This window comes from Xyrauchen texanus, chromosome 16 (genome assembly GCF_025860055.1).
Source record: "Xyrauchen texanus isolate HMW12.3.18 chromosome 16, RBS_HiC_50CHRs, whole genome shotgun sequence".
Taxonomy (NCBI): Eukaryota; Metazoa; Chordata; class Actinopteri; order Cypriniformes; family Catostomidae; genus Xyrauchen; species Xyrauchen texanus.
This window is the reverse complement of record NC_068291.1, coordinates 38,215,773-38,238,131: the sequence shown is the minus strand read 5'-3', so window position 1 is coordinate 38,238,131 and position 22,359 is coordinate 38,215,773. Positions and strand designations below refer to the sequence as shown.

At 37.5% G+C, this 22,359-nt stretch overlaps 1 protein-coding gene across 3 annotated transcripts in view; it reads right to left on the bottom strand.

The window, feature by feature from the left end:
• Positions 1-66: 66 nt before the first annotated feature.
• ctage5 (CTAGE family, member 5) overlaps positions 67-22,359 on the bottom strand; it is a 23,042-nt gene continuing 749 nt past the window's right edge. Inside the window, exons 3-29 of one of the 3 annotated variants that reach the window (XM_052145926.1) lie at positions 22,163-22,255; positions 20,882-21,929; positions 18,454-18,786; positions 17,647-17,723; positions 15,329-15,460; positions 15,183-15,204; positions 14,997-15,085; positions 14,803-14,874; positions 13,974-14,084; positions 13,703-13,774; positions 13,481-13,585; positions 12,917-13,039; positions 12,432-12,537; positions 12,302-12,348; positions 12,107-12,197; positions 10,489-10,627; positions 10,265-10,366; positions 9,161-9,221; positions 9,029-9,064; positions 8,797-8,864; positions 8,597-8,673; positions 8,342-8,476; positions 6,832-6,957; positions 4,825-4,944; positions 4,390-4,442; positions 2,234-2,426; positions 67-1,233 (exon numbers count right to left, since the gene is read on the bottom strand). In XM_052145926.1, the coding sequence (XP_052001886.1) occupies positions 1,052-1,233; positions 2,234-2,426; positions 4,390-4,442; positions 4,825-4,944; positions 6,832-6,957; positions 8,342-8,476; positions 8,597-8,673; positions 8,797-8,864; positions 9,029-9,064; positions 9,161-9,221; positions 10,265-10,366; positions 10,489-10,627; positions 12,107-12,197; positions 12,302-12,348; positions 12,432-12,537; positions 12,917-13,039; positions 13,481-13,585; positions 13,703-13,774; positions 13,974-14,084; positions 14,803-14,874; positions 14,997-15,085; positions 15,183-15,204; positions 15,329-15,460; positions 17,647-17,723; positions 18,454-18,786; positions 20,882-21,929; positions 22,163-22,255 (3,813 nt within the window). In that variant the 3' untranslated portion in view covers positions 67-1,051. Of the gene's footprint in view, positions 1,234-2,233; positions 2,427-4,389; positions 4,443-4,824; positions 4,945-6,831; positions 6,958-8,341; positions 8,477-8,596; positions 8,674-8,796; positions 8,865-9,028; positions 9,065-9,160; positions 9,222-10,264; positions 10,367-10,488; positions 10,628-12,106; positions 12,198-12,301; positions 12,349-12,431; positions 12,538-12,916; positions 13,040-13,480; positions 13,586-13,702; positions 13,775-13,973; positions 14,085-14,802; positions 14,875-14,996; positions 15,086-15,182; positions 15,205-15,328; positions 15,461-16,171; positions 16,373-17,646; positions 17,724-18,453; positions 18,787-20,881; positions 21,930-22,162; positions 22,256-22,359 lie in introns of those variants that run through there. The other 2 variants (XM_052145927.1, XM_052145928.1) reach the window with 2 other exon arrangements.

Genomic DNA, 22,359 nt, shown 5'->3' with positions numbered 1-22,359 from the left:
ATGTAATGGAGTGAAAATCCAAATCCGGATGAGAACCCCATTGTCCAATGCGTATAAAAGGAGTGTGTCACTGTCATAGAAGTATTTTGAGTAATCAGCTAGGGTCACATTTAATGCACAAAGTCCATATTTTTCTTCTAATTCATTGCAAACACGCAGCCCATTTACACTACAAGTTTCTTATGAATATTCTATCTTTTTGTATCGCTGGTGCTTGAGAGAATGGACTACATAACAGGACATAGACTGTGTCGGAGAACCTCAAAATGAAGTTGCACTTGACCCAGCCCATAAGCGCTTGGTGTGTGCAATTTCACCAAACTCACTTGCGCCTAGATTTGGCACACGCAAGAAAATGCAAAATCTTAATTTAATATCCATTCAGAAATGTCGCATTATGAAATTACAATTGGTTGTCTTGACTTTGACAAAATACCCTTGGTTTCTTGAGTTTTGCACAAATAAGGCAAATGTTTCAATGACATCATCTTTAATGTACACAACTTTTGGTTCTTTAGACCACTTAAGGCATAAGTTGTTATTTGAGAAAACTATAAATACCAACAACTACATGGATGGTTCTCTGGACTTATTAGTTACCATAGTCTCTTAACTTGACTTTCCAAGTCTCATGTTAAACAACTTCCTATTCACAATATATACTAGTTACATTTTCTCTCTCTCATATATAAAATATACATTTCAACAAATATGTGGACCTATGAACTACCTTCAATTAAAAAAAAAAAAAAAAAAAGCATAACATTACAAACCTGACCACCTATAATCCTGTTCTAAGGCAGTCCTGTTTACTTTGTATAATTTACCAACAGATTCACAAAATACAATGTAGTTTGCACACTGTACCTGAAATACACTAATCAATTTCACAAGATTCCTTTTCAAAATATAATCAGTGGCATATGCTGTGTCCATTAAAATACATTTGAAACATAAGAGAGCGCCACATGGCTACCGCGGTTTTATATCACAGGAAACAACCCCTGAGCAAAACAACAGGAAGTCGCAAACAGTATGCTGGAGAGGAAAATCAGATAACATCATGTGGAGAGGGCGACTGGCCTGGGGGCTGCTCACTTCCTGGTGGGGAGGGCCTGGGAAGCGGTGCAGGAGGGAAACCGTCATATGGAGGTCTCTGTGGCAGATAGCCCATTTGTTGAGGGAGCGGTTGAGGAACTCTGGGAAACATTCCAGGGGGAAGTGGCCCTCGCACTAGAGGAAACGTTATTAAATGTTATCAGCATGCCATTCCAAACCCCTATTTATTTGTTACTTATACAGCCCAGAGATGTTTTAATAAATACCTTGGCCCTTCTTTTTAAAACAAAAGCAGATTATAGGGACTCATTTTGAAGATTCAAAAGAACACAAACATCATAAAAGTAGTCCATGTGATATGTTCACAGTGAAGTTCAGAAGCTTGTTTACATTGTTTAGTGGAAAAAACTGTGCCAATGCAAATTCTCGCATGAACACATGCAAGTGTGGACACTCCTCTTGTGACGAATGATGAACAGGCAAAAGAAAATTTACATAAATTAAGAGGTAGTTTCTTATCAAAACCTATAGTATGTCTTCAGAAGACTTGGAATATGCTCCACGATTCACATGGGCTACTTTTAGGCATTTTTTAGGCTTTAAAAGTGAGTTACTATCAACTGCTTGTATTAAACAGACAGACTGTGATTTTTATTAAAATATAATTTGTGTTCCACATAAGAAATAAAGTAATATGGGTTTGGAATGACATAAAGGTGAGTAAATTATGACAGAATTAAAACATTTCAAGTGGAAAGACTGTTCAGTACGTGTAAATATTTGCTCAGAATAATTCTTGACAATCATTAATGCATCAAAACAATTTGGTTTGATTTGTGACCAATATTATTCTATGACACAAATGTGAAGGGGACAATTTACAATAAGGAATATTGACAAAAACAAAATACTAGGCAAATTTGAGAGAAATGCATTTGGTAAGAAATGTGAACGTGTAACAGAATTAAAATACTTTAAATATAATCAGTTATGTAAATCATTGTCAGATTGATGCATTTTTATACCCAAAACTGTTTAGCACTAACTTTGCCTCCTTTACTTCAAACATAAACAAGGCAGATTATGAAATGAATATACAGAATAATACATTTACTTGAGAACATTATACAAACATGAATATACATGCAAGTGTAAAAGTTTAGAGTTAACTTACTGCCTATGGAGGGACCACCGGGCCCACGGGGTGGAAAGAACTCCGGAGGTCCATAAGGGCCCCTATGTGGGAAATGAGGGTCCCTAGGGTCCATCAGTGGGGGCATTCCCATTAGAAGGGGGCCCTGAGGGGGCCCCATTCTTGTATCTTGATGAGGGGGCATTCTCATGTCACCAGGCAAAGAGTGAGGACCCTATGAGGAGACACAATTTAGTTACTGGCACATGAAAACTACATTTGGGTCATTCTACAAAACAGTGTTGCCCATATACATGTTGGTTTAAAAAACAAAAACAATAATGACTATCAATTTATATATAATAAATCTCATTATTATCACTTTATCTTCGGTTTTGCTACGTTTGTCAGACCTTAATGATAGCCCTGTTACCATGATTTAATATAGTACTGGGTTCCCCCCCTTTAAGACATGAATTACCATGACTTTAAAATGACCTTTTCAGCCATTTGTGAATAAGTATATACACATTTATTTATTTTTTAATAATTGTGACAAAACAATTAGCTAATTAATAATTTAGATCAATTTGTGAACCATTTCAACTAATTTGTTGAAAAGAACTGACTCAAATTTATGAATCACTCAGCAAACAAACATCACTATGGCTTTTAGAGCAGAGCACAACAAGAAAAACAGCTTCAGAATACATGGATTTAACCATATGGATTATTTTATGTTTCCTTTATGTGATTTTTGGAGCTACAAATGGCTGATCACCATTCACTTGCACTGTAAGGACCTACAGAGCTGAGATACAATATTTGTGTTCTTCAGAAAAAAAGAAAGTCATACACATCTTTGATGGCATGAGGGGGAGTAAATTATGAGATAGTTCACCCAAAATTGAAAATTATCCCTTTAAATTTATTAGCTAAACTTTGAAAAATAATTAAAAGTTTGATCGTGTCTAAATCTAAATGCATAACTTTAGAATTACAACACAGTAGTTAGCTGCATAGAACACTGCAGCCCTCTACTTGCTATTATTGTCATAACATGATTTTCAAGTCACATTATTTTTCTTTTTTCACCAGATGGCAGCAACCTGCCCCCAATACGACAGTCTCATATTTTCTTCATGTTTCAACTAATAGAAGTGGAGGTTTTTTATACTGTTTTGAAGTTAAATAAATGTGCTCATTGGCATATCGAAATTAATAGTGAAATCGAGAAATGTTTATGTAAATAAGATCTAAAAAACATAAAATCCCAAAAGAAGTGCATAATTGTTTTGTTTCTACTTCTAAATTAATTTCTTAATTAAAAAAAATATATAATTAATTACACCTGCACTGTGCACAGCCAAAAATGACCTCGAACAGCAAAGCAAGTAGCCATACCTGATAAAAATAGGAGGGTTAAATCACCGTTTAATAGAATGACCCAAATAATGGCTACGTTTCCATGGACACCAGAAAGCAGGTTATTGCAAGAAAGCAGCGTTCTTGTTTACATGCACTCTATAAGTGACATACTCTGTACTCCCATATCCATGTGGCTCAGTCAGTAAGCAGCTTTCTCCAGAGCAACATAATTACCCTGCGACGCTTGTGTAAACAACAAACACAGAATCAGAGGAAGATTTCACTATTTTATTCTTTGTTGCTTCGCTTTATTTCCAGATATTCCAGTTGTTACAGTGTTTGTTTCCTTACCTTTCTGTCACAATTGCGCTTCAATAGTGGGGTTTCCCTCAAAGTATGAGAGCATATGTGAACGTGAGGGACCGTCAATATTTTACAGTAGGTGTATAAATGGGTATAGTTTATAGTGTATGTGCTATCCCCACTGTACTCCCAGAAATGTTTTGTTGACTTTTTGTTGGGCTCCATCCTATGACGTTTGTTATCTGGTCTGTTCCTTGCACATGCACACTCTACACAAACCTGTTAGAACACCGCATATGCGTTTACATGGACACATCAGCAGCTTTCTCCAGGAGAACCCTAGCTGTGTTAAACCGCTTTCTCTTAATCCCTTAAACAGCGTAAGGAAATTGCGTTCTTGTTTATGTGTCGTTTTTCCGGAAGGCCGCTTTATGGGAAAACTCTGGAATAACCCACTTTCTTAAGTGCATGTAAATGTGGTAATTGATAAGGCTACACATTTTTGAATCAATCAAAGGTTTACTCACTTCTCTGTTATCATTCTCACTGATAGCTGAGCTGTTTCTCAAAAATGATGAATCTGGCGGGGGGTTGGGAGAAAACAGAATGAAATAATGAAAGAATAAATAAATACTCCAAGGATCTCAGAGTCATAATCACACACTTTTAATTACATTATTAAAGATTGCTTAAAAGAAAGTTTCTTCTTGCTTTGTTGACTGTATAATCCGAGCTAAATAAAAACAAGCAAGGGGTTTCTGCCAATAGTTTTTTCAATTTAAACAATTTCTTCTCATTCTTTCAATATTAGTTACTCGTGCCATTCTGCTTGTATATCCAATTCATATGGGCTATTTATATTTCCACATGTACCGCTGCTGAGATCTGACCTTCGAGACCTTTAAGAGCACCCGAGGACCAGACAAACATATTATAGATTACAGTCACATGAAATAACTCACCTGATCTGTCACCAAAGTATGGCTCGGGACGAAGTGGTGGTCTAGGGGGCAAAGGGCCCATAGGGTACGGCCCTGGAGGGGGTCTCCTGTATGGCATACCTGGATCTGTGAGCGGGTGACCTTCCATAAGCATACAAACAGCCGGTTACACAGTGCATCTCAAAACACATTTTATGTGGGATCACATTACAAACAATGGTACAAAAATCTAAAATAAAATGTTAAAATAATTTTAAGGGATAGTTTACCCTCCAAAAATTCTCTCATCATTTACACACCCTCATGCCATCCTAGATGTTTATGACTTTCTTCTACTGAACACACATACACATTTTTAGAAGAATATCTCAGCTTTGTAGGTCCATAAAATGCAAGTGAATGGTGGCCAGAAATTTGAAGGTCCAAAAAGCACATTAAGGCAGCATAAAAGTAATCCATCTGACTCCAGTGGTTAAATTCATATCTTCTGAAGCGATATGGTAGGTGTGGGTGAGAAACAGATTACTATTTAAGACTTTGTTTACTATATATTCTCTTCCCTGCACAGTTGGTGGCGATATGCACAAAGAATGCGAATAGTCAAAAACAAAAGAAGAATGTGAAAGAGGAGATATATATTAAAAAAAGGACTTAAATATTGATCCATTTCACACACAAACCTATAGTTTAACCACTGGATTCATTTGGATTAATTTTACACTGCCTTTATGTGATTTTTTTGTACCTTCAAAGTTCTAGCCACAATTCACTTGCATTGTATGGACCTACAGAGCTGACTTATTCTAAAAAATTTAGTTTGTGTTAAGCAAAAGAGAGGAAGTCATACACATCTGGGATGGCATGAGGGTGAGTAAATCAGGAGCGAATTTTCATTTTTGGGTGATCTATACCTTTAATTGTGAAACGTGTCATTTCTGCGCCACTAGCACCACAAAATGTAATTGCCAAAATTATGATTTCAAAAAACAAACATTTTCTAACAGCATTCCTGAACACTCCCCATCTACCGTTGGTTGCCCAAAACAGAACTTGAGCCAATGTTACTGTGGCGGGCTGTCCAGGACACAAACAAACAGAGCAATATTTTGATAGCACAACAGAGCCTCCATTTTTACAGATGTCAGGGGAATCAGTCAACAAATGGTCTACTTATAGTTGTCTCTGCATAATAAGCTGGGACAGGAGAAAGTATTTTCCTTTATAAAAGCACAGAGGATGGAATGGGAATGATACACTGGGAATGATATCAACTTTCATGATGTTGATAATGTGGTTGATTCAAAAATACAGTGATGTCCTGTGCTATTCGCACCCCCAGTATGAAATAACTAAGTACTGTAGTGAATATTTAGCCAACAGCCGCTGAACTGACAATGTTTGACCCAGCAGTGAGGAGCCGCAGAGGGCAGTGGAACAAAGCCTGACACACTGCAGCAAACACGCAGCAATGTCTAGAATAATGATGGCCCAGTTCTGTGACTCTTTAATGATCCGTCTGACTGAGCAAGCACTTTTCAGAGACCTCTGAATAAATTTCAGCCATGGTAACATCTAAATATCAATGAGTCTCTAACTATCCTGTTGGCTAAATTACACAATACAAGTTCAATGCTTTGAATGAAAAAGCATGAATTAATTAATAACACAGTCTAGCCCCACTGGCTAAGGTTGAATACTACTACGGAATTTAAAGGGACCATAAACCACAATTCTGTAGTGTTGTTTTCCTCAAATCCAGTTAGATAATGTTTCTAAAAAAAAAATAAATAAATCTGAATTTAGTGTTATATGACTATTTTTCTCCCTCTCTAACTTTAAAATCAAACCGGTTGTTTTTGCTACTGTACCTTTAAAGGGGATTCATTACTTACTCATCTTCATGCTGCTCCTAACTCATACGGGTTTTGAACAACATGAAAGTGAGAAAATAATGATTCATTTTCACTTTTGGGAGACTTCTGTGTAACCTACTGAATGGCAGCCACTGCAATGAGAACATCACTGTACCTGTAGGACCAGGAGGGCCCCTGTGATCCCTGTCCCAGGAGGGAGACAGTGAGCCACTATCAGAGTGTGCACCACTCTGCTCAAAGTCTGGCCTACCACTAGAGCGCTCTACCACACCTCGGGATGCTAATTAAACAGTGAGAGTGAATGAGGATGAAATGGGGGAGATAGAGCGGGCAAATACAAATATTTTGAGAAAGAGGATAGAGACAAGAGGAAAAGGAGACAAACAAAAAAAATGTTTTTACGGAATTAATGAAACACAAACAGATCTATCTATATGCAACATTATCATCTATGTCATGGGAACTGATACACATACAGACAATACTGGTAAAATTACACTTTATACATTCTCCACTCCAAAACTAAGATGCTAGACTAAAGATCACATCTATAGTGCTACCATCCAATGCAGAGAATAACTTCATACAACTTATGCAGCAAAAAGACTATGCCAAGCAAATACAGTGTATGGCAGAATTCACTGTGGCTTTTCTACTGCAAGGTACAGCTCGACTGGACTCTGCTCTGCTCGCTTTTTGGGGGTTTTCCACTGTGGATAGTACCTGGTACTTTTTTTAGTACCACCTTGATCGAGGTTCCAAGCGAGCCGAGCCGATACTAAATGTGACGTCAAAGCCCTGCAGATCACTGATTGGTCAGAGAGAATCGTCACTACCGACATCACTGGATTTGCGACACGGGACATCAACCCGCTAGTTTTAAAGTTAGCAACAGCGATAGCAGTATCATTTGTGCACACAACTTTTGAATTGTAAAAAGAAATGGCTGTGCGCAAAACCACGGCGTGGTCAATAAACGAGGTGCAGACGTTCCTCTCGTTAGCGACACGACGCAAAACGAAAAAGTCTTTCAGGAAGTATCTCAGCTGTTGGCTGCACGCGGCTACCAACTAACAGTGTAGGGAAAAGTTAAAAAAAAGTTACGTTACTACAGAACCATCAAGGAACACAACAGCCAAAGAAAGTGGAAGTGGTTCGACCAAATGGACGCTATCTATGGCAATATACCGGCGAGCAATGGGAGGGAGAGTGCCCTGGACTCGGCCACGCCGTTATCGAGTCCACGATGGAGGATGGTACTTTTTGTTACGTTAACTCTATATTCTCCTTGAAAGCTTAAATTTATTTAGTTGACCAGCTACTGGAAGCTTGCTTCTAAAACAACCAGGCCAATTTAACTGTTACACTTTTGTAAAATCACCATGCAACAACTGCTTTATGCAGCACAATGAGCTAGTAGCTAACAGCTAGTGGTTGTGTTATTGTTTATGGTCAGTGATATTGGTGTCGTGTTTAAGATGACGTCACGGCAGTAAAGGTGGTGCAACTATGACGATCAGCCAATAATCCCACCCAAGTTGAGGCGGCACTAAACTGCGGTGGAAAGCAAGCTCCGAAAAGTAAAGCGAGCAGAGTCGAGTCGAACCATAATGTGCAGTGGAAAAGTGCTAGTGTAAGTAATGAAAGGAAGATTTATGTGTCACCTCTGCCACCAGGGCCCATGACAAACTGTGGTGAAAGTCGAAGGGGGCCGTCCATTAGTGTTGGTGGGGACAGGAATGCCCGAGTTTCTGAGGAAGGTCGGCCCAGAGGAGATGGTCCATATGGAGACCTCTCACCTGAGAGATTAAAGGTATTTCTCAAGGTAAACCCCATAAAAACACTGTACGCTGAATCTATCAGTGAGAAACTGTTCACTTATGAAGATAAGCCAAAAAAGGAACTTTAGAGATTCTGACCTCTAAAAAGAGGCCTGTCCTCTCGTGCATACGGATCCTTTTCAAGTATCTCCAACCTAAACTGTGCATCAGCCAGCCTGCAAATGCAAATACAAAGACAAACTGAAAGATACAACAAATAAACCTCTCCACAAAATCAAAGAATTTATGACTATACATTGGAGTAAAGACTAAATCAAATAAGCTCCTAGTGATCCCACCTCTGACGGATATTGGCGTTTTCTCTCTTCACATCAGCTAGATCTCTATCCGCTGCTCTTGCAGCCAGCTAAAACACACAATTTAAAGTTAAAAATATTCCAACCCTACCTAGCTGTAAGCCACTGGCAATGGACCCTCAAGGAATATTGTGGATTATTTTTTTATGAAGCTATCCAATTGATTTTGGATTAGAACTGACCAAGGAAGCTTTACTTTTTATGGAAAACATACCCAGTTATCATGGGCCTTTTTCTCATGTGAAGTAATCTGGTAGTGGGTGGAAAAAACAAGAAATGTAATATAAATACAAAGACAAACATGTATTTTGCAGAGAGGTTAAAACAAATGTCTCAAATGCCTCACCTGATTCTTGTAAGCATGTGAAGTCCTCTCCAGTTCCTCCTCCAGGTCTTTGCCTCTTTGTCTATATAAACACAACGAAAGAGTCATATGTAAACTTCCTGTTTTGGTCGAACATACATAATGCATCACATTTCCTGGCCCTCTTAATCCTTATAAACCACAGCATTGATATTGATGATATATTTTCTTTTCCCCCACCTTGAGAGTTTTTAGGAAGCCACTGACTATGAAACAATCTTCATTTCAAAGCATATTTTGTTTTGGGGTGAATCTTGTGTGAATTTAGCAAGCTGTGGCATTCAATTAGGGACATGCAAAACTATATGTTGACAAGGAGGATGTCGGGGCCAAATCGGGCTAATCAGTCGAGGAGAGGGATAAATGCAGCCGATGCAGCAGTTCGAGAGAGAGAGAGAGAGAGGAAAGCCACACGCAGCTGCCATGTGTATGTTTGTATCTTTTTGTTTAAGCGTTCATAAAATATTACTTTGACTGTTCAACCAGTTCCCGCCTCCTCCTTGACCATTTTAACCCTGTTATACTATAACAGCGCAAAAAAGACTAAACCTAAACCATTTAATTGATGGAACTTCTTGCAGAGGGATTTACCATGCTGACTGTTATTTAACATTAAGCAAAGCAAGCTATCATCATCATCATCCAAAAAATGCTCTCTAAGAAGTTGCGTCTCTCAATTAATTTGATAACTACGTCTCCCATTAAAACCACCACTACTAACAATATTAATGTTAGTAGCCGACCCCACTAATTGACTACTCTGTTGTTAGATAACTAGTCGTCGATTAGTCGACTACAATGGCTCATCCATACATTCAATATGTATTTTTTTCCTAGCTAAAACTGATGTTATACAGTTTAGAGTGTCAGCTCCTGTTGTAGCTTTTCACCATTTCTAATAAAAAATGGGTACTGTTTTTTTTAAATGTTTCATTTGTTAAACAACGCTTCATTTGTTAAATGCTTTAAACAAACGATGTAATTCTGCTACAGTGGGTCTCTAAATATAAGGCATTTCCTTTTATTTTATCATATACTGAAACATCCACATATAGAATCTGCTCAGTTGTGCCAAGCTGCACTCACCTGTAAGTGTTGAGCTCCTCAGCAGCGAGATTGATCTTCTTTCCTGCCTTGTCCAGTTTCTCCTCTTTCTGCAAGCGTTCCTTCTCCTCCACCGTTAACAATCTGACCAGAATCCAAGAAATAAGCAAATTATCAGTGCAATCCCAATTTAATCAGTACATCAGTTTCAAATAAAACCTGCAAAGATGAGTCAGTGGAAGGGAGGATAGTGCTATGGTTCAAACCTGTGCAGTTTAAGTTCATTCTCCTGGTACATCTCAGTCATGATCTGCAGTTTCTGCTGGAGTTTCTGGCTTTCACTGGAGAATCTGGCACTCTCTGACTCAAACATCTCCTTCTTCTCCTCAAGCTGTTGGATCCCCTCTGAAAGCACAGTCTCATTTAGATATTAACAAACACCTACAGTTGTTTTTAGAGATTTCTTAAAGTAAATCAACTTGGAAGCAGTGAATATATATCGTGCTGTACTTTAGAAGATCCAGATACAGGAAATCAAGCACTAAGTCAAAGCAAAGTAACAATAATTCTAAAAATGTTCTAAAGTACAGTTACAAAACTTAGCATTCTGCCTACTTATGCAGCATAGGTGAGATCCTTAAAAGTTTTTCAAAAAAGTTGTCCTGCCTCCAAAGATACCTTCTTTTAAAGAAATATAGTTCACTCAAAAATGAAAATTCTCTCTTTATTAACTCACCCTTCTTTTAAGACTTTTTTCAAAAAGATTTCAAAAGATTTTTAGAAGAATAGTTCAGCTCTGTTGGGCCATCCAATGCATAAAAGTAATCCATAAAACTTCAGTGGTTTAATCCATGTCTTCTGGGTGAGAACAGACCAAAATGTAACACAATTTCCACTATAAATCTTGACATCAGCAGTCTCCTTGGCGATCAGGATTCAAACTCAATTAAAAGTGTTATACGCACTAGGAGGAGGCTCTAGCAAGGAGGCTCTAGCAAGGAGGCTATAAAAGACATGGCCTCTAGCCTCGGTTGCTAGTGCGTCTCTAAAGACGAGGAAGGTGAGGTTTCCAAACTGCACAGCTATCACGCACCAGCTGACTACAATTACACTCGCCCTCCTAAACCTCACTCCCATTCAGGTCATGGCACCAGTATCATCGGTCCGACTCGACCCGCCCCGAGCGGGATTAGAATGGGAGTCGGACGCGCTAGCAAGGAGGCTATAAAAGGCATGGTCTCAGTCGCTAGTGCATCTCTTCAGGCCAGTAGAGTGAGATTTACACACTGCAGAGCTATCGCGTACCAGCTGGCTACAGTTACACCAAGAGACTGTAATGGCAAGATGTACAGTAAAAATGTTTACATTTTGGTCAGTTCTAATCAAAAATCAATTGGATAGCTTCATAATACATGGATTAAATCACTGGAGTCATATTGATTTGTTTTATGCTGCCTTTATAGGTTTTTTGGAGCTTCACAATTTTGGTCACCATTCAATTGCATTGTATGGACCTACAGAGCTGAGATATTCTTCTAAAATATCTTAATTTGTGTTCTGCAGAATAAAGAAGGTCATACACATCTGGGATGGTATGAGGGTAAATGATGAGAGAATTTAAATTTATAGGTGATCTGCTCCTTTAAGGCAGCATTATATGGATCATTGTATGTATTCTGACATGCTAAAGTCAAACTCTATTGTGAGGCTTGCGTTTGAGTTCTCGTGGAGTTGCTAACTGTTCAAAGTGTTCAAAATAAGTCAGTTATGAGGTTTCATTTCTGTCAGGCGGTTGCCTTAGAAGACAGTTTCCTATATAGGCATTAGACATTAAATGTAACAAAAGAATATCTTCTACAGTTTAGGGGGCCCAAGCTGGTCTACCTTGAAGATCTTCTTTGGCTTTTATTTCATCAGTGAGTTTGGCAAATACTCTGTTCTTGTCCTCCTCCATGGACTTCAAGTCTGCACTCATCTGTGACAGAGGTTAATTTGCTTGCATGACCTCGGAATCTGTAGTGCAACAGTCTGTTGTACAAAACATTAAGTCTGTGATATTAAAGGTTACTGTAGGAATACCTTGGCCGCTTCAATAAGTTTCTGTATTTTCTGTTTCTGATGGAAATCTGCAAGCACAAAATATAATTTCATGTGACCTGAAAAATACATAGAGAAGACAAATAACAATATTCCAGTCTGAACGTTCAACCTGAGCGGTCTCCATTCTCTGTTCCAGAAGTGTTATTACTACTGTCAACGCTCTTCTCATCCTCTGAATCCAAATCTCTCATCTTCAAAAGGCAATCTGTCAGAGACTGATACAGAAGGAGAGAAAGAAAAAGAAATAAAGACTTTCAAAAATGTAGTTCAGGCACACTGGGCACTGATCGGCCAGGCCGATTAATAGGCAGATGTTTAGAATTTATAGTAGTGTATACTAGTTAGCTCCCCCTGATGTCAGTACCAAAATCTACAGATACCCTTGTCAAAGGACCATAAACATTTTCTATGAAAATATACTCTATATATTTTCTAAATAGTGAATTTTAAGTTAAATGTTTTTTCTTCTGATTTACTATCATTATCAAGTGTGTTATATCAGCCATTCGCCACCCTGTTCTGTAGATACTGACATCAGCCCATGAAAAACTATATTGATCAACTATTATTAGTCTGGTGCAAATGTGTTTTTACATTAATGCGTTCATCTTTATTAGCACAGTCCTCCAGCATGCCAGCATGAGATCTTTCACACATCTTCATCTCCTCCTCCAACTCACTGAGACGCTCCCCCCAGCCCTCAGCCTCCTGCACCAGCTGTAGCAGTGAAGACCACACATGCAGTTATGTCAAAGAATATTTAAGAAATACCCCCCAAAAAATACATGGTTAAGGGGAGTTGTTAAAGGCTATTAAAATGGCATAATGTGGAACACGTATCAATAAAAACAACAGGGAGTGGTGGTGGCATAGTGGGCTAAAGCGCATAACTGTTAATCAGATGGTCCCTGGTTCGATCCCCACAGCCACCACCATTGTGTCCTTGAGCAAGGCACTTAACTTCAGGTTGCTCCGGGGGGATTGTACATGTAATAAATGCACTGTAAGTCGCTTTGGATAAAAGCGTCTGCCAAATGCGTAAATGTAATAGTAGTATTACAAACCCAAATTCTCTGACTCAGTCTCACATTCATCCCTTGCATCCTCTCCAAACTACATTCAAGCACTCAATTTCTCTTAAATTCACTGTGAGCTCACCTGTTCTTTACTCTCCAGCAACATTACATGCTCTTCTTTGGCCACCTGCAGGTTTTTCTGCAGTCGCTCTGTGTTGATCTCATGGATCTTCAGTGTTGTGTTGTCCTATGCACATCATTGGCAAACAGGTAACAGTGTAGCATCACAAATTGTATAAATATTGTATTTTTGGCAAGTTGTTCTGAGGAAAAAATGTATCCAATATGCTTATACAAATCATACCTGTTCTAATTGTGATTTTCGTTCTTTAGCTTCTTCTTCCAAATTCCTTAAGGTCTGCTCTAACTCAGCAAGCTGAAAAACACAGAGATACGTATACAGAATTTATTCTGATAGATTGGTTTCAGAATTAAACAACCAGCTCAAGGGATCAGCCAAATAAAGTAATTAAATATAAAAATCAGTCTGTAAAGAGTGACTATTTCCAAAATGGGTGTATCAAGCAGGACATGTATATAGTATCTGAGGGTCTGTGTGCGCATCACAACATTACCTGATCCTCTTGCTGTTTTCTTGCTTTATTTTGGTGTGACAGCTCTTCTTGTAGCCTTTCAATTTCCTTTTTCATCTGGGTATTTGATTGTTCAAGTTTCTGTGATGACTCCTAAAACAATGTGATTGGATAGAGTTCAGACACCTAGTAAAGTGTTCAAGGAAGCACTGTTTTTAAAAATTAGGACAGAGATTCTGCCTGTATTTGACAGGTGACTGATAGTTGAGATTGCAATAGAGTGAAAATCCCAGGAGATCAGCAGTTACAGAAATACTCAAACCAGCCCATCTGGCACCAACAATCATGCCATGGTCCAAATGACTGAGATCACATTTTTACCCCATTCTGATGGTTGATGTGAACATTAACTGAAGCTCCTGACCCGTATCTGAATGATTTTATGCACTGCAGCCACATGATTGGCTGATTAGATAATTGCATGCATGATTGTTGGTGCCAGATGGGCTGGTTTGAGTATTTCTGGAACTGCTGATCTCCTGGGATTTTCACACACAACAGTCTCTAGAATTTACTCTGAATGGTGCAAAAACAAAAAAGATCCACTAAGTGGCAGTTCTGTACACAGAAATGCCTTGTTGATGAGAGAGGTCAACAGAGAATTGCCAGACTGGTTCGAACAAATTTGTTTTCCTTGCTTAAAGATGTTGCAAAATGTCTAAATGCCTAAATGCAATCTCTATATGAAAGCAGAAAGAAATATCTTCATAGATGGAAAACAATTACAAAACAGTCCTGAATAACATTTTATAACAATGGCAGACATGATTGAGAAACCTACATTTCAAGATTACTCAATGAGCATCTTTACCTCTAAACTGTCTTTTTCTACTGCTTGAGCAGACATGCCACTGTTCTGCAGTGTGAATTCCAGTTTCTCATACTGTTTAGACAGAAATACATATTAATAAACATTGTTTAAAATGACTGATTTGTGAGAGTGAATTACAATACATGCATTTATGCATTATAAACATATAGAAAACATAACTCAGCCCCTCTCACCTTCTGCTTGACCTCACTTATTGTCTCCAGCACTTTGCACTTTTCATCAAGCAGTTCTGCCACTTTCTGTGCCATTTTCTTCTCTTTACCTGTAAACCAACCAGAGAATATTTAGGATCAGTTAACTTTGACAGATATCAAAGGTCCACTAATCTATCTTGAAAAGCACTGGGGAAACTCACTTACTTGCATATAGTCTGCTTTTGATCTGCAGAACAATACAGACAAACTTGATAAGTACTTGCAGAAGTTCCTTATTCAGTGACATTTCAATAATGCATGAAATTGTGCATGGCTTTTTTATCATTCTTAAGCAGAAATGTATGACTTACGGACTGAATGAACCTGCAGCTGAACAGAAGCAGAGTGAATAAACCTAAAAACACAGTGAAAACCACAGCTTCCCATGGCAGTCCATATAAGTCCGGGCCAGGCCGGATGTCATCAGGAAGTGCTGACACAACCTAAGACACAAAGAAATACATGTTCAAAATAAGGTTTATCACACAAATGTGAAGCAAATTATCCAGACATGCTGAAAATTAAAAGTCAAATCAGCATCACAGCTGTCATGCTGTTTAGTGTTTTTAAAGCTCTTTCTTAGACACAAATTCTGGATGCTTTACTGGCATGGGCTGGCAAGTGGACAGCAGCATCTTTAGGAACCCCTAAAACTACTGTACAAGGTGAAATACAAACTCAATGAACCTCCATGCCTTTTTAAATTCTGTCTACTAACAACTATAAACAAAAGGCAAATACCTAGTATTCCACGAGGTTCTGAAAGTATTATAAATCTAAAGCTACACATAACAATAACTGACCAAAACAAATGCCACTGTAAGATCCAGCGATTCTTATCAGCCATAAACTGGTATCTTCAGCTAGTGAAATGTGCCCTAAAAGTCATTATAGAGCTATTGATCTAATGCTGCCAAATGTAACCACAAAAATCAATTTGAGAAATGAGAAACATATACCTGATGCATCAATGCTAACTAGCCATATGCTGGTAAATAAAGCCAGTAAAGGGTGCTAAAGCCGAGTAATTAAACACCAGTAAATAATAATAAGCCTACAATGATGACTAACATAAAAAAATATGTTACACGTGCTGACAGCTGCCACACATTCACTTTTTCATCATACACACATACTCAGACAGTGCCACATACGTCTCTGATTTTCTCCACGGCGAGTGTGTAGTAAACCTTCGCCGCTCCTCTCATGTCAGTCACTTCCGTGACGACCGACTCGGCCATGAAGTCGTCTGACATAGTTTTACTCAAAATGATCGGGTTTAAACAAAGTTATTCAGTACTATATACATAAAATTGTTGTTACGCCATGGTGCCAAACGCTGCCTCAACTCTCCATGCTTGTGCGCATGCGCTGAGGGGAAGAGCGCACTCTTGTGTTTTAGGGGGGATTGTGAGTAATGCAATCTTGTGTCGTGAAATATAAAACCAAACACCAGTTAAATGTGTTCTTTAATATTTTATGCTACAATATAATATGTACTTTGCTCATATGAAAATTAAAACATTTATTTTTCAGTGATAACTGTCAAAATATACAAATCAACACCCCTACTTTGGTTTGAGTGTCTTCCATACGTCACCAATTGCAGAATGCCACAATATATCACTTGACATTTAAAGTCACAGTCGCACTGAGGAATTACACGTTGAGCGTTTAAGAACGTTTGTCTGAGGTTATGAAACGTACACGTACAGTTTAAAATGTGGATATGTATGGGTTTCATTAGTGGGTGATCCTAGGCATCTCCTATGATCCACGAGGAATGTAAAACGGAACTGTTTGCATTTATTGAATGGGATTAGTGGGTTATTAAGTCCCAGAGACAATACATACATGTAAATACAGTCAACCTAATATATGACAAAATATGAAACTGTCTGTTGATATGTCAGTTTGACTTTAGTTGTCTTAAAGGTATATTCCGTGTTCAATACAAGTTAAGCTCAGTCGACAGCATTTGTGGTATAATAATAATTTAAAAAAAAAAGAAAAGGCAAAAGTCTGGGTTCTAGCGAGGCACTTACAGTGAATCCATAAACGCTCAAATACTCACTGATTCAAAAGTATATCCACAAGACATAAACAATATGTGCGTTGACATGATTTTAGTGTGATAAAATCGCTTACTAACCTTTTCTGTGTAAAGGTAGCCTATATCCAATTTCACAACATGACATGACGCTGTAATATCAACAAACCCTAAAACGACTGTAAAAATTATGATTTTAAAAAGTTCACAGCTCAAATAATACACAGTTTTTAACAGAAGAATTCACGTTGGTTAAGTTAATTTTATAAAATTATGAGCTTCACATTTCTGCCTTTAAACCCTACAAAAATGGGCCCCATTCACTTTCATTGTAAAAGTTTCTCTTTGTAACATTTATTTTTTTAAAGAAAAGCCTAAATTATTATTATTTGTATATATATATATATATATATATATATATATATATATATATATATATATATATATATATATATATATATATATATATATATAAAATCAACATTATGCCACACATGCTGTCAACTGAACTTAACTTGTATTGAACCCAGAATATTCCTTTAAAGGAACATGATACACTTATTTCATATGAAGACTCACCTTTTCCATTATAGAAGTAAGTTCATTAATTGTGACTTCACCAATAAAAGCTGCTAGCTGATAAAAATCCCCTTCATCTGTCGAAAAGAACAAAAACTAATGATGAGTGTTTTAAAGTTATGTAGAGTCGATACAGTTGGTATATTATTCGGTGGTGTGAAATCGCACCTCTTACAAACACTTTTTCATTCATTTATGTATAAGTTAGTAATTACAGCACATATGTTAAAGGAATAGTTCATCCAAACATTTGCTAAATAGTGGTAACCTGCAATTGTTATCTTAAGGAACTACTTTGACCTAAATGTACCTTTAAATATAAATTTTGTTGGTGTCACCTAATGTATTCAGGTTGATTCAGTAAAGTTAAATGATATTTTGACTTCAATAAACTAGTTAATATATATTTTATCCCTTTAAGGAGTTTTTTTTTTTTTTTTTTTGGGTTATTTTGTATCTTCAATATAAATAATGATTTAATTTTCAGTTTATTCATCACATTAATTTATCATATGTGTTTAGAAGATTTGGAATATATATAGCACACTAGTCAGAAGAGCCATGTTTCTGAAGCTTTTAAAGTGTTAGTATGTATATTATTTACTTTAATGATATGGCAAAGAGTGGCTGGGATATTTTATGTTTCATAAAATAGGGAAAGCAATTTGGAATTTTATTTGAAGGAAAGTAATTTGGGTTTGGAATGATGTGTGGGTTAGAAATTATGACAGAATTTAAATGTTTTGGGTGAACTATTCCTACAAAGGTAATGCATTCAAGAAAATTGCAAGAAAGTAATAAAATTACCAGTCTGTGATTCTTCAGAATCATCATTCTCCTCAGGAACTAGGACACTGTTTAATTGGGAAGTAGTTTTCTTGGTTTCTGAAGCTCCCCAGACATCAAATTGTATTATTTCCTGATCAGTGGTCTGAACATCCTCCACCTCTTGACCCTGCTTAATTCTGTTCTCCAATTGGTCCTGCTCCTCAGAGTCTGACTCATTTCTTGTATTTTTTAAGTCATATATATCTGATTTTTCCTCTGTAATTTGATTATTTTCAGCCTCTTGTGATGAGATTAGTGTATTTGTATAAAAATTGAGACATGCTTCGTGGACACATTCTTCTTGGTGGATCCCTGTGAGAAGAAAGATAGAACAAAATGGAAAATCTGACAACTTACAGTTATAACTAAAAGTTCACAAAACCTGTATTTCATTTCCCATCATTCACATTTGCAAAAGTTGTCATTGTTTATTTACCCTCATGTGTTTCATCTTGTATGATTTTCTTTTTTCCTTGGAACACAAAAGGAGATGCTCGGCAGAATGTTAGCTTAAGTCACCATTCATATGGCCTGACAGCCGCTTTTCCTCTATTGGGCCAGTGCAAGCCAGGGCTATCAACTGGCCAGCCGGGGCCAACCTATACCGTTGTGCTCTAAATACACAACCTGGGAAGCTCGGTGAATCTCCGCCTTTGACATTGAACCCGCCTCAATCCCCGGTTGGCCTTGTTTGGCCCAAAGGTAATCAAAGGGCCAAAGGACATTGAAAAAAAAGCCCAATGAAGGCACGATGAAGTGACAGTGGGAATGCGACTGGCCCTGGCATGCCCTAATCTGGCCGATAGTGGAAATGCTGCTAATGGTGACTTGGGCTGCCAGGCCCTAACAGACTCCTTTTGTGTTCCATGGAATCAATAATATAATATGGCCTTGTTTGGAACAGTATGAGGGTGAATAAACAACAACTGAATTTTCAACTAGCTCTTCAAGATCACCATGCAATATTAACCAAAATTACAGAATCCATTATCTGTAGTCAATTTCCAAGAAATTCAGTACCTTGGCTTTCATCTACACTGACTTCTTTAATCACTGGAGTATATATCTCTCTTAGAACAGATAAAAGGTTAAACAATATTTGTAGTGCTGGATATTCATAAGTAGGAAAACATATCCCGGTTTAGTTCTCATCATCATTTGGTATTCCAAAACATGTTGAAAGTCAACAAGTTTAGCAAGATCATCATAATCTTGACCTGCAACAGTGTTTGGAGAGTTTCCCATTTTGAAATCTAGCCATGATAGCTTGTGGTCTCCAAATAAATCTAAAAGATCTTTAATATTCTGTTCATTCAGATGAGCCTGTAGGTTAATATATTCCTTCAAGGGTTCTTGTGCTGTTTCAGTCTCTGTAGAAGGAATAAAAGTCTCTTTTTCTTGAACGTTAGAGCTTTCAGGCAATTCCTCATTACCCTGTTCCTCCACGTCAACATCAGCAGGTGTGTGACACTGTCAACATTGGATTGATGATTCTCATCAGTTTCCTCATCAATATCTTCTTTACGTTCATCTCTCCGATTTTTAACATTTATGTTGTCACCCTGAACTGTGTCATTCTCTGGGAATAAATCATAAGTTAATCCTTCAAGTTTCCTTCATCAAGAAGTTTTATCTTTTTGTCTAATTTATGTTGTTCATTGCTTTCTGTTTCAAGTGTTTTTGAATCTGATATTGTTTCTTTGATCTTTGAGATATTTTCAGATGCTTCATCTGATTGTGTCCCATTCATGTCCATAACTAACTCATCAAGAATACTTAAACTTTCATCTTTTGTCTCTGAGACTGTGTTCTCTCCAGCTAAATGTGTCTCATCATTATTCTCTGATAATGTCTCTGCTGTTGGTTTACAAGAAAGATTTGCGGATGGCACATCTATGTCTTCATGTTTTCCATTTTGACTAAATGTGGTAAACTCAGAGTCAATTTCTAAATCTGCAATACCTGATATTTCTTTTTCATGATCGTCTAATTCAGTTCCCGTTTGACTTAGGCTTTGGTTGTTTGGATATATGAGCATCTGCTGGGTCAGAGATTTTGCTGATGGTATCTAATGAAATGCTATCATAATTATTCAAGTCACTAGTCAAGTCAGTCAAGTCACTTTTGCTTTGAATAATGTCTTCAATTAAACTACCTGCTGACTTCATTTTAGGGATTTCTGAGTCTGTGATGTCTTGCGTGTTGTCTTTTAGGGTGTTAGGCTGTTGAAAATGTTCATCTATTTCTCTAATGCCATCAAATGCAACGTCATCTTTTAAAGTCATTGTGTCATCAAACAGTGATTGGGTTTCACTAATTTCATCAACTTCTATTGGGACTGAGTCCTGCTCATCAACATCAGATATTTCTGATTGCTCATTCTGATGCTTATCTAAGTCCTCCTTACCTGGATCTCCTTCCCTTGCTGTTTTTTTCTCATCACTTTCCATATCTTCCTTTACTTTGTCTGACTGAAATGGAAAATTAAGGTTATCAAACACTGATGTGAGGCCACTGACTGAAAATATTGATTGTAAGTTTGATTCTGACTCTTTTTTTCCACTGTCGTCTGTGTTTGGAGAAGATCCATGGCTATCTTCTTCTTTGGACACATTGTCTTTGTCTTCATCTTCCTCATCATTTTTAGATTGCTCTTTGCTGTAAAGGTCTGAAATTCCATTGTAGATACTTCCATACCACCCTGTCTGTCCTCTCCCCTCTGTTTGTCCATCTTCTGATCTTGCGTCCTCCAAGGCATGGTCCTCATAATGCACAATGTGATCTAGGTTGTTTTCATGTCTTTGCACATCTTCAACCAAATCCAAAGACTGATCATGGTTAAGAATGCTCTGGTCTTCCATATAAGTGTCTTCGTTTGCACTCTCCACTTCAGTTTTACTTGCTATTGGATCATTTTCCTTACTAAGGCCCAAGACATCGATACCCATACTCAGCCAGGAGCTAGACTGCTGAGAACCTTTAGCTGGTTTCTCAATGCTGTCCTGAGTTTCAGCCTTTGAATCCTTTTGTTCAATTCCAAAAGCATTGGTCAGTTCACCCCTGATCCAACCAAGCGCACCAGAGTTCGTATTCTCCTCAGTATGGTCCTCTCCAATATCCAAGACTAGTTTTCTGCTTCTGAAGGATTCTAGGTAATTTTTTTCATCTTGTTGTTCATCATTGCTTTGTTTATTCCTGCCAAACCATCCACTAACAGCAGAGCCTATCCAGAATGACCCACCTTTTTCTGTTGTCTTTGGGCCATTTTGATCAGAAACATATTCAACAGAAGTCTTGCCAGGGTCATTGTCTTCTTTATTAATAAGTTTATCATCAGCTTCTTTGATATCTGCCTCTTGGGTTTCTTGAGTCAGCTCATCATCTTCCAGATCATCAAATTCAGTGTTACTCTCAATCACTAAACCATTTTCATCAATGCAGAAGAAGTCATATTCCTGAGAAGAGAGTTCACAGTTGTTAATATTTTTTGATCTTTGCATTAGTTTGCCACTTTTTTTTTGTTTATTAGTTTGCCATTTTTGAACTTAGAATTTATTTTTGACACTTTTCTTAGCAAATTGACAGACAAACTCATTCTGTTAAACTATTAAAATGACTTTGTGTTTTTGGGGTCAACATTAACCATACCAGAATATTTAAGCTACATAATTTTGTGTATGTATATTACCTGGGTGGGCACTTGGATTTCCATTTTCTCATTAACAAAACGTTGATCAACTTTGACAGCATTTTTGGGGAATAATCCAAACAGCTTGTCTATCTACAAGAGGTAAAATGTTACTATAATGAGACAAATAAAGAAAATATCTAGTAAAATATAAGTGCTTCACAATTATCTATATTTATATGTTGTAATGGTAAACA